This window comes from Oncorhynchus clarkii, chromosome 6 (assembly GCF_045791955.1).
Source record: "Oncorhynchus clarkii lewisi isolate Uvic-CL-2024 chromosome 6, UVic_Ocla_1.0, whole genome shotgun sequence".
Lineage (NCBI taxonomy): Eukaryota > Metazoa > Chordata > Actinopteri > Salmoniformes > Salmonidae > Oncorhynchus > Oncorhynchus clarkii.
In genome coordinates, this window is record NC_092152.1 from 40,063,227 (window position 1) to 40,079,414 (window position 16,188).

At 45.6% G+C, this 16,188-nt stretch overlaps 1 protein-coding gene across 1 annotated transcript; it reads right to left on the bottom strand.

Annotated features, from left to right (window-relative positions):
* Positions 1-485: 485 nt before the first annotated feature.
* LOC139411136 (NPC1-like 1) lies at positions 486-11,914 on the bottom strand. Its single transcript, XM_071157011.1, has 20 exons — positions 11,535-11,914; positions 10,402-10,563; positions 9,015-10,220; positions 8,581-8,804; positions 8,322-8,422; positions 7,801-7,973; positions 7,430-7,558; positions 6,845-7,027; positions 6,501-6,615; positions 5,849-6,114; positions 5,643-5,732; positions 5,266-5,456; positions 3,583-3,710; positions 3,316-3,445; positions 3,042-3,097; positions 2,796-2,946; positions 2,416-2,647; positions 2,061-2,174; positions 1,745-1,907; positions 486-1,615 (listed from the first exon to the last, which is right to left on the bottom strand). The coding sequence occupies exons 1-20, from the start codon at positions 11,589-11,591 to the stop codon at positions 1,443-1,445; spliced, it is 4,044 nt and encodes a 1,347-aa protein (XP_071013112.1). The 5' UTR covers positions 11,592-11,914; the 3' UTR covers positions 486-1,442.
* Positions 11,915-16,188: the final 4,274 nt, after the last annotated feature.

Consider the following 16,188-nt stretch of genomic DNA (forward strand, 5'->3'; position numbering starts at 1 on the left):
TTCCCTTATCCAAATGGATTACTCCTTCCTGCTCTTATCAATAGCACGTATCAAGTTGTAAATCACAGTGCATGGACAATGGTGTTGTTTTTAATGAGATTTGTTTTTATAGATGCTTGTTCCACTTGGAAACGGTAGGTACGCTAGTTTCCTCTCGCTTAAAGGTATTGGAATTATGAGGGAATTAAATCAAGGTCAGAATACGGCATATCTGTAGACACACCTCCGCCTCGCCTTAATGTATTCTACCTCCACCCGAATGAATAGCGGCGGGTGAATGGCATGCTATTCTCATGCTTATGTTCAAGGTCAGAATATGCATGGAGATAAAGGTGCATTAAAAGGGAATTACTTTTGATTTCCATTGGCCTAACTTCGTTTGGAATCGGCCCCATTGTGCTTATGTAATGCATTTATTATGAATTATGAAAATCATTATGCCATTTTATTCCTGGGTTTACCACAGCCTACAAAGTCAAGTCACGCATACTTTACAGACATGTTTAATAGTCATTTCACAATATTTTTTACAAACAATACAGAAAATAATTATTTACTGGAGTGTTTTCTCTTACTGTAATTTAGGGAAAAGCAACTAGATTCAGCTGCTGGCCGAATTTTGTCGGAGTGGATGGTAGGGGAACCGAAACATAATTACAATATCTTGTACACTGCAAATTGACCACAACCAAAAAGAGATTGTATTTGAAAATAACTATACTTTCTTACCTTGATTACATTCAGACATGATCACATCTCTTTTTTATTCGTGGGAATACTTGATGAACAGATTTTGTTCAAACATTTACATTTAACTGACACATAAAACAATTCTAATAGTATAAAAAAATAATTTTGTTAGCATATTTGTATGTAATTTCTCACTAGGAACCACTTTGTGCCTGCCTAATTTGCAATGCAGAAATCATCCTGCCAGTTCCTCCTGCCCAGGCAGAAACTGTCACATGCAGAATATGGAGATGAGAGACTACATGTCTACATTACACAGTATACTATTATAAGTGATGTCTCTGTTGAACGACCAATAGGTCCCTCAGCTCAGTGCGTGGTTATGTATCTCCACTCCACACAGTTCATCTGGTAGTAGATATTGCACGGTCGTGTCTATTGCGGCCTTCAGTCCTGCCTTTCCTGAATAATGGGACATTGCCGCTAGTGCCATAGATGAAGATCTGCACATATGGCTCAATATATAGAATCTCTATTAGACCCTGCTTTGCCACATACATTGTCCTTGCTTCGGGCTCTTGCGGTTCCTATGGTTATGGAGGTATATGTAGATAACCTGGAAACAGTTGGTTAGGTGGTGGTGTTCAGAAATGGCCCACTCTCACCACTTTATCCAGCTGTTCCTCAGAGATTGTCTCTGTGTGGGGAGGGGGTGGGGTATTGTCTCTTCTATCGCAACCTTTTTGAGGTTCTCAGTGGTGCGGGGTTCGTACGGGGTGATGGGGGATGGTGTCTGGGTTGGGGCTGTTCTCCTGGTCTTCGTAGCCGATGTTGTCGTAGATGTTCTTGGCGTTGCTACTCAGCTCCAGCTCCTGGGCCTTGGCCTGTTGTAGCCGTAGCAACACTGCTTTATTCACTCCAGGACCTGAGAGACACACAGGATTGGGAAAAAGGTATCAGTCCAAAAAAGGTCACAGAGTGAAAAAACCTTCATTCAGTAACTAATCTGTTGGTTGACACGCGCCCACGCACGCACACACGCACGCACTCTCACCAAAGTAGCTGAGCAGCACGGGCAGGAATATGAGGCCATGGGCCATGCCCAGCAGAGTGATAACCAGGTTTAAACGGAAGAAGAATATCTGGATGAGCTGGGCTTTGGCAAATGCCAACACAACTATGCCAGGCAGGTTCGTCATGGCGACGCCAGCAAACACCTGTAGAACCGCACAGGGACAAACATACGTTCAGCGTAAATAAAAAATTAAAAAATAAAGTCCATTAAGTGTCCACATATATCTTTGTGGTTTTGACAAGGCCATGTATCTAATGGCTGTACAGGGATTGTGTGGTCTGGCACTTGGACTCACCGCACTGCCCATAGTAGCAGTAGCCTCCTTGGCTCTCTCTACATGTGTAGGCTGGATGCTCATGGCAAAGGATCGTGTCATGTGAGATACAAACTCCACAGAGATACCCACCGCCTGTGGACCAGACAGAGAGGGAAGGGGGAGGGTTAGAGTGTAAAAACGCATGTTTGCTTATGTCAAGTGCAGCTTGGGTGGGGACAGTGGCTTATAGTCCATTTCAGGGAGTAAAGATAGGGGACACTATCTACAGCACGTTTACAAACAGGATTTATGAGGTTTCAAACGGGTGCTGAAGTTGAGACACGTTGCAAGAAGTTGCACCCGCGCCAACACAAGTAGTGCTCTGGTGCCATACCGTGACCAGGTTGATAAGAGCCACAGCGTTGTAGTCGATGCCCCACAGTGTCATGACGCCCACGGTATCCACGGTGATCATGATGATGGTGAGGAGGTTGAGAGCGCCGGAGCGCATGTCCATGCCCAGCAGCAGACAGCACACCACAAAGGTTGGCAGTAGGCACAGGGAGATGTTAAACAGTCCCTCAGACACAATGGTCAGGTACTGTTCATAGAACACATAGGTCACCCTGGAAGGAGAGGAGGAGGACAGTCTGATTAACTGATGCTTGTCCACAGCCTCTCCCAGAGGGGAAAGGAGGAATAGATGTATACGGATAGATGTGAGAAGTGGAGAAAAAGACGAGGAGAAAGGAGGAGGACGCTGAGCTAACATACGTGTAGGGGAAGACCTCAAAGTCCTGGGAAGTGCCAGGTATGGATCTCATGCTGAGGGTGATGTTGTGGGCCAGCTCTCTGGCTATTTTTAGAGCTGCAGTGAACTCCTTGGAGGTGGTCAGGGCCGTGTGGTACGCCATGAACCTGGTGGCTAACAACACAGAGACACAGGTCACCTTCGACTTCCGAAGCTTTATTGTCTGTGTATTAGGTTAAATGTGATAAATAATATCCAGTATTCCTCACCTATAATTTCTCCACTCTCATCTGTGATCACAGCCTTATCATAGGCTCCAAGACCTCTGTTAGGAAGAGAAACAGACCATTACACACATGCATGTGTGGATGCGTGTGTTTGCGTGTGTGTGTGTGTGCGTGTGTGTGTGTGTGTGTGTGTGTGTGTGTGTGTGTGTGTGTGTGTGTGTGTGTGTGTGTGTGTGTGTGTGTGTGTGTGTGTGTGTGTGTGTGTGTGTGTGTGTGTGTGTGTGTGTGTGTGTGTGTGTGTGTGTGTGACACTCACCCCTTAGGGCACTGCAGGTCGGGCCTGTTGCCTAGGAAGTCTGGTAGGAAGCGGTTGAATTGCTCCTTGTCGGGCCTCAGTACCCCGTTAAGGGGAGTCTTCATACACTTCTGCCCACACAGGAAGGCCGCTACGCACACAACACATTATACATCAGGTTAGATACATGTTTCTTTATGTTTTATTCATGCATAACAAACAGATAGGATAATGTTCTTTGTTTTTAGTTCCCATTGTCCGGCTGTCTCTGAGGTACTTGGTACTCACATTCGCTCGCGGGACAGAATTTCCCTTTGTTAGGACCGATGGAATAGAGCCGACAGCATTTGGATCCAGGGTTTAGCCAGTCAATGAAGTCGTCCACCCACGAGTTTGCTGGGATGGCCATGTAAGATCTGTTAATCATATCAATGAGTTGGGACTCATTAAAACAAGCACCGTTATGTATCAGAAAGTACCCATCATTCTGCCATCGTTACGAACTTCCCCCTTATTTTATTTCACTTTCATCCACGTTCACGCAAAACCCCCAGAGTCAGCCGAACTTTGGCTTTGGAGTACTACCTTTTACGTTTACAACACCAGCTGCTGATATGGCAAATCGAAAACATGTGCATTAATGAGGTGGTGATACCAGCATCCCTGAGACCTTATCTCCACGCTAGAGAGGACAGAAGTGTGGCGCTTTCTGACTACAAAGACTATTTAACTACTAACCCTAACCTTAACCCTTACCCCTAACAATAACCTTAATCCTAACCCTAGATTAAGACTGAATAGTTTGCTCATCAGATTTGATGATATAGCCTTTCTATCCTCTTGAACATAGTCCCTGATATATTCTTGAATGTGTTTTGCGTAACTGGGTTGATCAGGGAGCGTTGTGATTGGCTGTGTGCGAGGTGGCCTTGTGGATATCAATAAGTTCAAGGTTGAGTGCAGTGGGGAAAAGGGTGAGGGAGGAGTCAGAGAGACAGACTGGAAACAGAACAACAACACCGTTAGAAGGAAGTAGTGTTTGAATATACACTGAGTATACAAAACATTAAGAACACCCTTCCTAATCTTGAGTTGCACCCCCACCCTTTTCCCTCAGAACAGCCTCAATTCGTCAGGGCATGGACTCTACAACGTGTCGAAAGCGTTTCATAGGGATGCTGGCCCATGTTGACTCCAAAGCTTCCCACAGTTGTGTCAAGTTGGCTGGATGTCCTTTGCAAAAGTGTTCTTCAGCTGTCCCCATAGGGCAACCCTTTTTGGTTCCAGTTAGAACACTTTTTGGTTCCAGTTAGAATTATTTTGGGTTCAATGTAGAACCCTCTAGGGAAAGGGTTCTAAATTGAACCGAATAGGGTTCTACCTGGATCCAAAAGGGTTCAATCTGGAACGAAAAAAGGTTCTTCAAAGGGTTTTCCTGTGGGGACAGCTAAAGAAGAAACCTTTAATGTTTTAGATAGCACTTTTTTGTGTGTGGTGAATCATTCTTGGTACACTCGGGAAACGGTTGAGCATAAAAATACAGCAGCATTGCAGTTCTTGACACAAACCGGATGTGCCTGGCACCTACTACCATACCCCATTCAAAGGCACTTGAATCTTTTGTCTTGCCAATTCACCCTCTGAATGCACACACACAATCCATGTCTCAATTGTCTCAAGGCTTAAAAATAAGTTGAACCTGTATCCTCCCCTTCATCTACACTGATTGAAGTGGATTAAAGTGACATCAATAAGTAATCATAGCTTTCACCTGGATTCACCTGGTCAGTCTGTGTCATGGAAAGAGCAAGTGTTCTTAATGTTTTGAACACTTAGTGTATACAAGCCAATTTACCCACACCCAATATAAAGTGCTTTGAGACCAGGTGAAAATAACTAGCTTTCTAAATGTAATTATTATTATTATTGTTTTTAATCCTCTGTTTAATTTAAAATCGAATGACTACTCACAGGTCAGGGTATTCAGTGGCGTACTGGATCTTCTGAGTGAGAGAGAAGGGGTCACAGCCCACACTGGAGCAGGTTGCATTCATACCCGCTATGCTGGTGAAGTTAAAGCCCTTTGTCGTGACAAAATAGGTTGGGACGCCCACCTCAAAGTACGCATACAGGTACTTGAAATACTCCAACATGTAGGAACCCTGAGACAGAGGATGAGAGGAGAAGGTGTCACGTGGCCAGTACATGGATGAAAATATACTGTTATTTAGGCTGTTTCCTGTCGTTCATACTGTATGTTGTTATATGTCATTCATGAATGAATGAAAGAATGAATGAATAAAGGGTCATGGGAGGTGCATTCAAGCAGTAGTCCAGGTGTCACTCACCTGGGGCATAGCCAGCTCCTGATCCAGACCCACTGTCACATAGAACATCAGGTAGATGGAGGAGATGAACATAAAGATGAACACAACAATCTGGCAGAGGGAGAGAGGAGGAGAACTTCAACCACAACCGCAACCAAAACCCGCCAACTGAGCTAACTAGAGGGAACACCAATGTATAAAAGGTCAAAAGACAATCGTTTATTTACCACTATGACCCTGGTGACGGGGTGGAGGAGGACGGGGGCATAGTATTTCCTCATGGCGGGCAGAAGGAAACCCTCATTGGGTTTGGAGGGGGCCGTGGTCTTGACGGTGACGCAGCAGGCCAGCTCGCAGCGGTTCCCGTCCTGCCGTCTGGCGTCCAGGGACAGCAACGCCACGAAGGCCGTCATCTGCAGCACGAAGTCCATGAGCACAGCCAGGGCAGCGTACAGAGCAAAGGACTTGACAGCAGGCATGGTGCTCAGAGCGCCTTTGGGACAGAGGTGAGGAACAGGAGTGGTTAGTCATTAACATAGAGTATGTAAACCCTCTTCACAGGCGCCATGTGTATGGAATTGATTAAACGGATGGAATGTAGGCTACATCCTGGTATGTATAGACCACTATTGTCATTGCCATTGACGGCGACATTTGAAAGAACGCGTTGTTGCTAACCTTGTACCCAGGCTCATTGCTACCACATAGGTTTGACAGAAAGAGTCGGCTGGTGGAAGAGTCTACATATTTGCACACCTGATGAATTACTACAGGTTCAGAGGAGTCAATAAGAAAAATAGCATCTCTCTGACAAGAAATACCAGTGTCTTTTCTGTGTGCTCTGTTCCTATGTTCTTGAGTGCGCCAATGGGAGCTCACCCAGGAAGAAGCAGACAGACTCAGAGAGAGAGCACAGGAGCATGCTGGGAGCTACATTTCCAAGGACACGTCCGATCCGCTCCTCCCTCTTCTCGCCTGGCCTCCGTGCGTCCCTCTGGGGGAGAGAGTTTTACTATTACCGGAGAGAGAAAATACTGCCACCTGACGAAGAACATTATGAGTGAACCAACTGAACAACTGGTCGTTGTGGAATACCAAAACAGTCAAGTGACTTACAGCCACACGCACACGCACACGCACACACTCAAAGCAGCTGAGCAGTAGGAATATGAGACCGTGGGCCATGCCCAGCAGAGTGATAAGCAGGTTTAAAACACACACACCTGGTACTCCAGGACGAAGATAAAGATGTTGTCAGCTCCTACGGCCAGCACCAGGAAGGGGACAACCTGGAGGATGATCAGAGAGGAGGGGATACCGATCCAGGCGTAGAAACCCATGGAGGCCAGGACAGAGCAGCCCACCACCAGGATACCACCCAGACCAACCAGGAACTTCGAGTCCACCTGTAGGGACACCACAGAGGTCAGGGGCAGCTCCTGTTGACCACAGTTTCCTGTATGGCGTAGGAAAACATTTTAATCCACCCCAGTCATATACAGTACAGTTCTTCATCTATTTTACAAACTAGCGTTACAGTTTTTGACATTACGGAGAATTCCATTTGTGTTCCATCTAGCCCTCCAAAAGGCTAAGCAGGCATAAAAATCAGCAATTTTAGAGAATATGACTGCCTGCATCTGGACATGCTGTATCTCTACAGTCGTTTCCTCCTTTCTTTCCTTGTGTAACTACTAAGGTTATTGATTTGACTTTCTGCTTCGGGCCAAGTGTTTTCTGTGTGTCCGGCTAAAATGGCAGCAGTTGAAAGGCAAATTGGCACATTGTATTTCCCCGAGTGGCCTTACCAGTATTCGACTGAAGGAGGTGTACTCCCCCAGAGCCACAGCGATGTACACAAAGATAACAGCATAGCTGATCATGAAGATGGGGATGTCCTCTGCTGTCGTCCTGTTAATCTCATCCTCCAGTGACCTCTACAGAGAGAGAAATAGAGGGGATCGGAGAAGGGGTGAGAGATGGGAGAGAGCAGTGGCAGAGAAGTGTATATAAAAGAAAAGGAGAGAGGGGAGAGAACAGTGAGAGGTAATTATAGACTAATAAAGCAATGTATTTCAATATTATGACCATGTAATGTCTTCCAAGGTAAATAGCAGGTAATCAATAAGTAGACTGTCTGTATGGGCGATATCCCTGGTCTGTGTGCTTACGTACGTACCTCAGCCATGTACGCAAAGGTGAACGGGTTGCCTGGACTCTTCTGGTACTCTTGGACTATGTCCAGGAACCTTTGCTCCCACTCCATCGCCACCTTGAACTTAACGTTGTCTCGAGGGTAGTTATTGAGGGAGAATGTCAGGATGAGAGCTTCTGCTGTAGTGTAGCCTTCATCTGAGAGGGGGGAGATTACGAAAGCTGGGTTAATACACAGGATTAATCTGATATATAATAACAACTGCCATTTAGCAGATGATTTTATCCAAAGCGACTCACATTTCACATACGGTTGGTCCCGGGATTCGAACCCACTATACTGCCGTTGCAAGCGCCAAAGCTGTGCTATGCTCGACCGACTGAGCTACGGAGAACCACTAGTCATCTAGTCTATGAAGTGTCGTCAAGCTACTAGGTTAGTGTCGGCATATGTTCTGCGGGATTGGTAGCAGAGCCAAAGAAGAATGCAATCTAGGGACTAATTAAAGTATTATTACAAAAAAATAAAACGACATGAAGACTTACTCTCGTATCCTCCCACTGCGAGGAAGGGGAAGACTGGTGCTCCATAATCAGCCATGCAGCTCAACTGCAGGTCAGTGATGTCTTTGAACGACAGGGGAGAGCTGCAGGGAATGGGGCATACAAGATCATGTTTAATTTAGCTGCCTTACTGTCAATGATATAAACATATAAGAACGATAAATGAATATTTAAAAACGGCCCTAGAATCTGATTGTGTTTTCACTGACAGAAAGTGAGGCGCGTCACAAATCAGACTTACTTGACGCAGTAGATGAAGTGGTCTCTCCAGTCCACCTCCTTGGTCACTCCCAGCTCCGTCATGTTGACTTTAGCGTTGAGGTTGTCCACACTGTTCTGGAAGTACTGGGGCAGGCTGTTGACAGCACAGTCAGTCAGGGAGGGGTTGGAGGGGTTGAGGGGCGCGAAGCACACATCCTTCAGACTTGCCATACGGTTCAGATCATTCGACCAGAACTCAATGTTCTGCAGATAAGAGTTGAACCAATAAAGGAGTTTAGTATTGCATTACTTTAGTGATTTCTGATTATCACAATCATTAAGAATAAATACAATATGTCAATAATTACATGTTCTCTATCATAGAACTGGTAGAACTACTACTAACACAATGTTCATGATATTTCAGTAATACCAATTGTAGTGCCATTAGTGTTGGTGTCTGTTCTACTCTACCTGAATCTTTTTCTGCAGCTTTAGAAGTTCCAGGATCAGGTCTTTGGCAATGATTCCACTGAAGTTCTGCTTCCCGAACAGCAACGAGTCGTAGAAGTGACCAGGTCGGCCCGGCGCTGTTAGGATCATCTGGTTGGTTCTAAAGAATGGGTCAAAGTGCTTGTCATGGAAGTCCTTCTCCATACGGGCACGGCTGTTTGGGGCTGACCACAGCTGGACCGGGTCGGTGGTCAGTTCAATGTGCATGAGTCCTGTGGCGAATGCAGCTGTGACCACAGCCGACGCTAGCAGCACCTTGAGGGGGTGTGAGGCGACGAGGGTGCCCCATGCCCGGAACCCAGAACCCAGGAACTCCTGAGTAGCCAGGCTGTTCTTGTCTGTACACGTCACCTCCCACGGTTCAATCAGCCTCTCACTCACGTTGTTCCCATTCTTATCCATCCCTTTCCCCTTTCCTTTCCCTTTCTCAGAGTCCTTGCCCTCTTCCTTCCTCAGGAGGTAGGTGGAGAGCACAAAGAGCAGGAAGGCTAGAATGAGAACGCAGAGGAAGATCACACATAGCACCAGGTAGCCGTCCACCCCCCCGATGGTGAAGGGTTCTGCGGGGGGTGGGGGAGAGGGTACGACCGGGCACGAGGCCTGGCAGTCCTGGCAGGAGCAAACCTCTGCCCCTGTTGGGGTCATCTCGTTACACCCCAGCGCCCTCCCAGCGTAAGGTACTACCCCATCGGGTATCCCCTCGGTGACCCCTTCTGGGATCAGCCTGAAGTCGATGTCCAGTGGGGCCAGTCCATTACTGGAGTCTCCCTGGAAGTCATACCAGCGCTGAGCCGTACAGAGTGCTGAGCCATAGCGTCCACACATGGTAGCGATGGCATACCCCCCCGTGGCGGGAATCCTCACGTTCTTGCAGGACTCAAAGGATTTGTCGGCAAACGAGGTGGACAAGTAGGCCTGGTAACCCACCACAGCCTCTTTGACAATCCCCAAGGTGGTGATGTTCATGGTGCGTGTCACGTTAATGGTTGTGGTCTGGTCAGGGCTGCAGGTGTTGATGCAGTGGAGGTGGGCAAAGTTGTCAGCACAGGAGGGGCAGCGCATGAGCACTGCCTTGGACAGCATCAGGCTCATTTCCAGGGACTTGAGCTGCTTTATAGAGCAGCAGGCGGTGGTGCTGCCCTCTCCACGGTCCAGCATGGGGCACACCTAGAATCATAACAACAGTTAGGTCATTTACCTGAAACTTGACATTGCTCTGTCGCTTTAAAACACTGCCAATGTCAGCTCTCTCTCTCTCTCTCTCTCTCTCGCTCTCTCTCGCGTGCGCACGCTCTCCAGAGCAAACAGACAGAACCACCCAGAGAGTTACTGGGCCAGAACCACTGACCTTTTTGAGTTGCTGGTAGTGCTCCCCCTCGAGGGCTCGAGCACGGCTGTAGTTGAGGCAGGGGATTATGGGGGGGAGGAGGGATCCCGCCACCGTTGGGTTTCTACCACACTCCTCGTAGAAGGCACAGTATCCTGGCTCATGACGGGCCTCTAAGACAACCTGGGGGAGACATACACACGTAGGATCTCAATTTGATCACTATTTGTTGCTGAGAATTGTCCTGCACGGCAGGAAATGCAAACTTGTAGTGTATTTGAGTTTTAAAAATGTTGTCATTACCACTTTGACTTGATTTGCCCTAACGAAAAGTGTATCAACCCCTACAAAAATGTCCATTAATTATAATCCACATAATAATTCACATTTCCTGTTGCTGGAGGATTATTTCCTGCTGGAGCAAACTGGCTCAAATGAAGATCCTAGTGAAATGACAGAGTTCGTATGACTGAGGGGAGATAATGGTGGTGTAACCAGAATACACTTCACCTTTTCATCCTTCTGGTTGGGATACTCTTCTAATTTCCACTATCTATTTTTCAACTGATTTCTGGCCTACAAATATTCTTCTGTATTCGCCTTGTTTTTTTTTACCTTGCTCTTTGCTGTTTGTGCGTAATGACAATAAGAGGGTGGAGAGAGTAAGTTACTGTATGTTTCAAGGCTTAATCACCAGCACAGATAGTATTAGTATGTACAGGAATAGAGAGACTAGAGACAATTTAAAAAAATTTAAAAAATAGAGGAAACGTTATTGGACTATGACCACTAAGTAAACATGACGGTCGCCCCTTAGTGAATAAGTATAAAAACTACAGTCCCTCTATTTTACAATGAATTGCATAATATTACATACACCTAAACTTTGCATTAATATAAACACATCCCAGTAGATATTACAGTTACACTTTCCTTTAAGTCTATTGTTATATTCAAAGAAATATAGTCTCATTCGAGTACTGGATTCTGAGTTATTGTGATTCTGTTAGTGTTGAATGGCAACGTAGACACTTGCAAGTTGCTTAACTAGCACACCCTGTAACACCAGTGGTGGAAATGGAAACGCCATCAACACAAAACGTTCCGTCTCTACCTCTGGGTAACAGCCATCGGGGAGAAACAGAAGGACTTACCAGACAGGCCAGGAGTGTGAGCAGGGCAGTGGCACGGCTCATAGTGGGTCTACCCATGCTGCTATTCCACAGCACCTCACAGCTTAGAAAGAGCCTGGAACTCCAGGTAGATTAGGATGGAGTGTCGGGTTTAGTTGCCGTCGTACTATGGCAGGTCTCCCCTTTCAAAAGAGAGTTCTAATCTCAATACGATCACTTTAATAAATAACAAAAATTAGATGGGTTTTTTTCCAGTGAAGGGATGATATAGTGAGAGAGGCCTCTGTGTGTTAGTCCTCTCTCTCGTTCTCTGTCTGTCTGCCTGCCTGTCTGTCTGTAAGTCCCAGGGGTGACAGCCAGGGGCAGGAAAAGGCGAAGACATCAGCCACCCCACCCCATGACTAGTATCAGTGGTGTGATGTCACCTGTTTTATCTGGCCTGATGCAGCAAATGCCAATCAGAACGAGCAAAGAGACATTCATCTGATTGATAATTAACCGGGGCAATGAGGATGGTAGAATGTTACCAGGAGACAGAGAAACTGGGAAAACAAAATAACAAACATACCGCCACCGCCCTCTACGGCCCACAAAACCCCTGCGCTTATCCCCCTTACCCCTATTCCAGCTTTACACCATTAACTCAAGGTTTGCCTCTCTTGTATTTGTGTCAATGAACAAGGAGGAAACGAGAAGGAGACAGCGAGGGAGAAACAGAGAAAGAGAAAGAGGGTGGCGGAAAGGAGTTTACAAGAGAGAAAGAGTGAAAAGTTAGGAGAGAGAGAGAGAGAGGGGTAATGAGAGTTGCTGTAATTCATAGGCTGATGTCCATCTCCTGAGCACGTGTGTTTGTTTAACTGAATGTAAATACTTCTGGGTCGATAGGAGCTTTCTATTCCAGAGCACTTTATGACCTACAGTTGGACAGGTGGTATCAGAGATTAGTTTAACGTTGTGTTTGGGTCCCTCTGATATCTTGAAATGTTCTGGATTAACTGACCTTTATGTCTTTTTTTTCTGTAAAAAAAATATATATTTTACCCCATTTTTCTCCCCAATTTCTTGGTATCCAATTGTTAGTAATTACTATCTTGTCTCAACTCTCGTACGGGCTCGGAAGAGACGAAGGTCGAAAGCCATGCGTCCTCCGAAACACAACCCAACCAAGTTGAACTGCTTCTTAACACATCGCTCATCCAACCCGGGAGCCAGCCACACCAATGTGTCGGAGGAAACACTGTTCACCTGGCGACCTTGGGTAGTGTGCATTGCGCCCGGCCCGGCACAGGAATCGCTGGTGCGCGATGAGACAAGGATATCCCTACCGGTCAAACCCTCCCTAACCCGGACGACACTAGGCCAATTGTGCATCGCCCCACGGACCTCCCGGTCGCGGCCGGCTGCGACAGAGCCTGGGCACGAACCCAGAGTCTCTGGTGGCACAGCTAGCACTGCGATGCAGTGCCCTAGACCACTGCGCCCCCCAGGAGGCCTAACCTTTATGTCTTAAAGTAATGACGGACTGTCGTTTCTCTTTGCTCTTTGCTTATTTCAGCTGTTCTTGCCATAATATGGACTTGTATACCACCCCTACCTTGTCACAACACAACTGATTGGCACAAACGCATTAAGAAGGAAAGAAATTCCACAAATGAACTTTTAACAAGGCACACCTGTTAATTGAAATGCATTCCAGGTGACTACCTCATGAAGCTGGTTGAGAGAATGCCAAGAGTGTGCAAAGCTGTCATCAAAGCAAAGGGTGGCTACTTTGAAGATTTGTTTGACACTTTTTTGTTACTACATGATTCCATATTTGTTATTTCATAGTTTTGATGTCTTCATTATTATTCTACAATGTATAAATAGTACAAATAAAGAAAAACCATGGAATTAGTAGGTGTGTCCAAACTTTTGACTTTGTAGTGTAGCTAAAGCCTTTCTCATGAATCTTATCAGGGTCTGCTTGGGATATGGTCTCTACTCCAAGAGTGTGAACCTTAGACCATGGCCTTCCATGAGGAAGGCTCAAGGTCCCATTCCTGTTCCCGGCCTTACTGCCCGTTGTGTGGGAGAGGAGGGAGGGATGACACTGGGCGATCACTGATCATTCTCTGCACACACCTTATACAGTCTGACAAAGCTTAGTCTGTTATTCTCTCACCCATATATATTCAAGTAATAATGATGGCCAGAGACTACTTTCTCTGTCCACATGGTTGTCATACCCTGAGCTGCTGTAAAAGGGGCAGGAATGTTAGATTGTTATCAGTTAGGGCATTCCTTTCAGGCTCACAGGGTAGCATCAGAACATATCAGCAGAAAGAGACGCATGACATGGCCCAGAAACACAGCAGCGATTGCACTTGTGTTTGCGCTCATGCATCACTACATGGTTCCGTTTACTTGGCGGTTCACATATAACTTATTAGAAAATACTGGGGTCTGTTCTTTTTCAAAAATGACTGATGAACATGTTGGCAAGCCATCTGAAGTGGGAGGTAGGAATCATCACATTATCTAACCTTGAGTTGCCAAGGGTTCAGGGCTAAGGGGATGTTTTTGGAACTGGGCGATCACTATCTATCACTCACTTCTCAGGTAGGTAATTAGACCAAAGGACAGTAGCAACCTATCGTGCTATTATAACAGGACAAGAGTCATCTCATCATAAGATCTATGCTTATGTTTGGCCTGCCTGGACTGTGTCCATCACTATTACACGCCAAGGTAATCTGTGAGGTACAGCCTCTGCAGCTCCATGACTGAGGCTATGGGGAACCAAAAGATGCTTCAATCTCTCTGTGATAACACACAGATATGGGTGATAAGACAAGAGGTGATCTGCCAGAGATAGTTCTTCCTCAACAGTGGATACAGGGGACAGTCCACTGGTGATGTCAGGTGCAGTATTTCATAGTAGTGGTCCCTATATTGAACAACTAAGGGACATTTTTACAAATCGGTGCTCTTAGTCTGGTCTCATTAGGGTTCATTGACACAAGTGCCGCTTGTACCACTGTTGTGCTGAACTACAAATACCAGAAGGCTAGAGAGCCTAATAGAGGGTTTTTGGTTGAAATCCCAAGACTGATGTGTGAAATCTGGCGGTATTGTAGTCTATTTTGCTTTCCTCTTATCTCGCCCCCGCTTTTCCTCAGCAGGCTTGTCCTTGAGCAGGGTTCAGTGTACTTATATTGTTGTCTTTATGGGGCTCTTTCTCCACACACTCTTTATACTGTATCTATGAAAGCCCTGTCTGGCACACTCCCCATATGCAAACACACAACAATATTTGGTAACGTCTTGGTGACAATTGGTACTTCCTGGTGTTCGATGCGAATACTATTATTAAGTATTATCGAGTAATAATTATGTAATCACACTGTTATAGTTTGTAGGTAATTAGTGGGCTGTAAAATTAAGTGTTACCCTTATTATGTTTTTACTTTGAAAGTGTGAACTAATTTCATAGTAAATCAAATATTTAAGAAAAGTTGAATGAGTAGAAGGGTGACAGAGCAAAAAAGTGATTAAACAGGCTGACTATCCTTTATTGGCCAACACAATATGATGCCAAAGTAATCTTTCGGGTTTTTATGCCATTCTCATCAGCAATATAACAATTCCCTCTTCTTCCTGCCAGTGTGTGCGTGTGTGAGAGAAGGTACAACCCTGGCACATGTCCTTTAGAGCACAAATGTGAAGGCCACTCCTTTCTTTCTCATTCTAAACAGCGTCATGGCTCCTATCATCCCACAGAAATCATGATGGCGTGATGCTGTGTAGGCCGACATCTTCAATGGGAAGTCATGGACACACGCCTGCACGGATGCACACACACTCACACACTCACACACAATTACTCATGCACTTAGCTATAATTTCTATTAAAAAAGCGATGTAATACATAAGTCTCCAAACAAAAATGTGTATATTTGTTTACTTCCCATGATAGGAAAACTCTAACATAATAATCGGTTTATTGCTAAAGTACCTATACTGTGGCTGCCCTAAAGCCGTAAACTTTACAGTCTATCGTTCATCTCCTCTGCAGCCAGTAGCCTTTGAACAGCCTACAGGCCAATCTAAAAGTAAACCACATAGAAAATAAAACATCATAATGAACAGAACTTTATTATGGTCAGGCCAGGCTATTCTACGCTATGGTTTTTATATGCTAGACAAGTTAACATACCTCTTGCACTAGGAAATGTTTGTTCCAATTGCATCAACAAAACCAATATTTTATTTCAATGATAACTTTAACCTAACTAATCCTGATTCAAACATGCAATCTTGCAGCACAAGCAGCCGCATGCCTATACTTCTAAATGCCTGGATATCCAATAATTATTATGATCAAATTGAACAATGTGTAAACCCACTGATATAAGACCCCTGTGGTCTGTGCAGAGATAGAAGGACCCCTGGCTCTGTCTATCTGTGTAGTGTAAAGGTCTAATCACTAGATAGCTAGGCAACATCGCTCATCTGATACCTAATATCGCAGGCACACTTCACCTGTATGGGAGATCTGAAAGTTGTGTGGAGATATTCTGGTGTGATAGAGTGGAAAAGTCATGACCCCACACCAATTAACAGGATAAGGGGAGTACTGTATTGCAAGGTCCGGGGGGGGGGGGGGGGGGCATTGTATGGTAGATACAGAGCA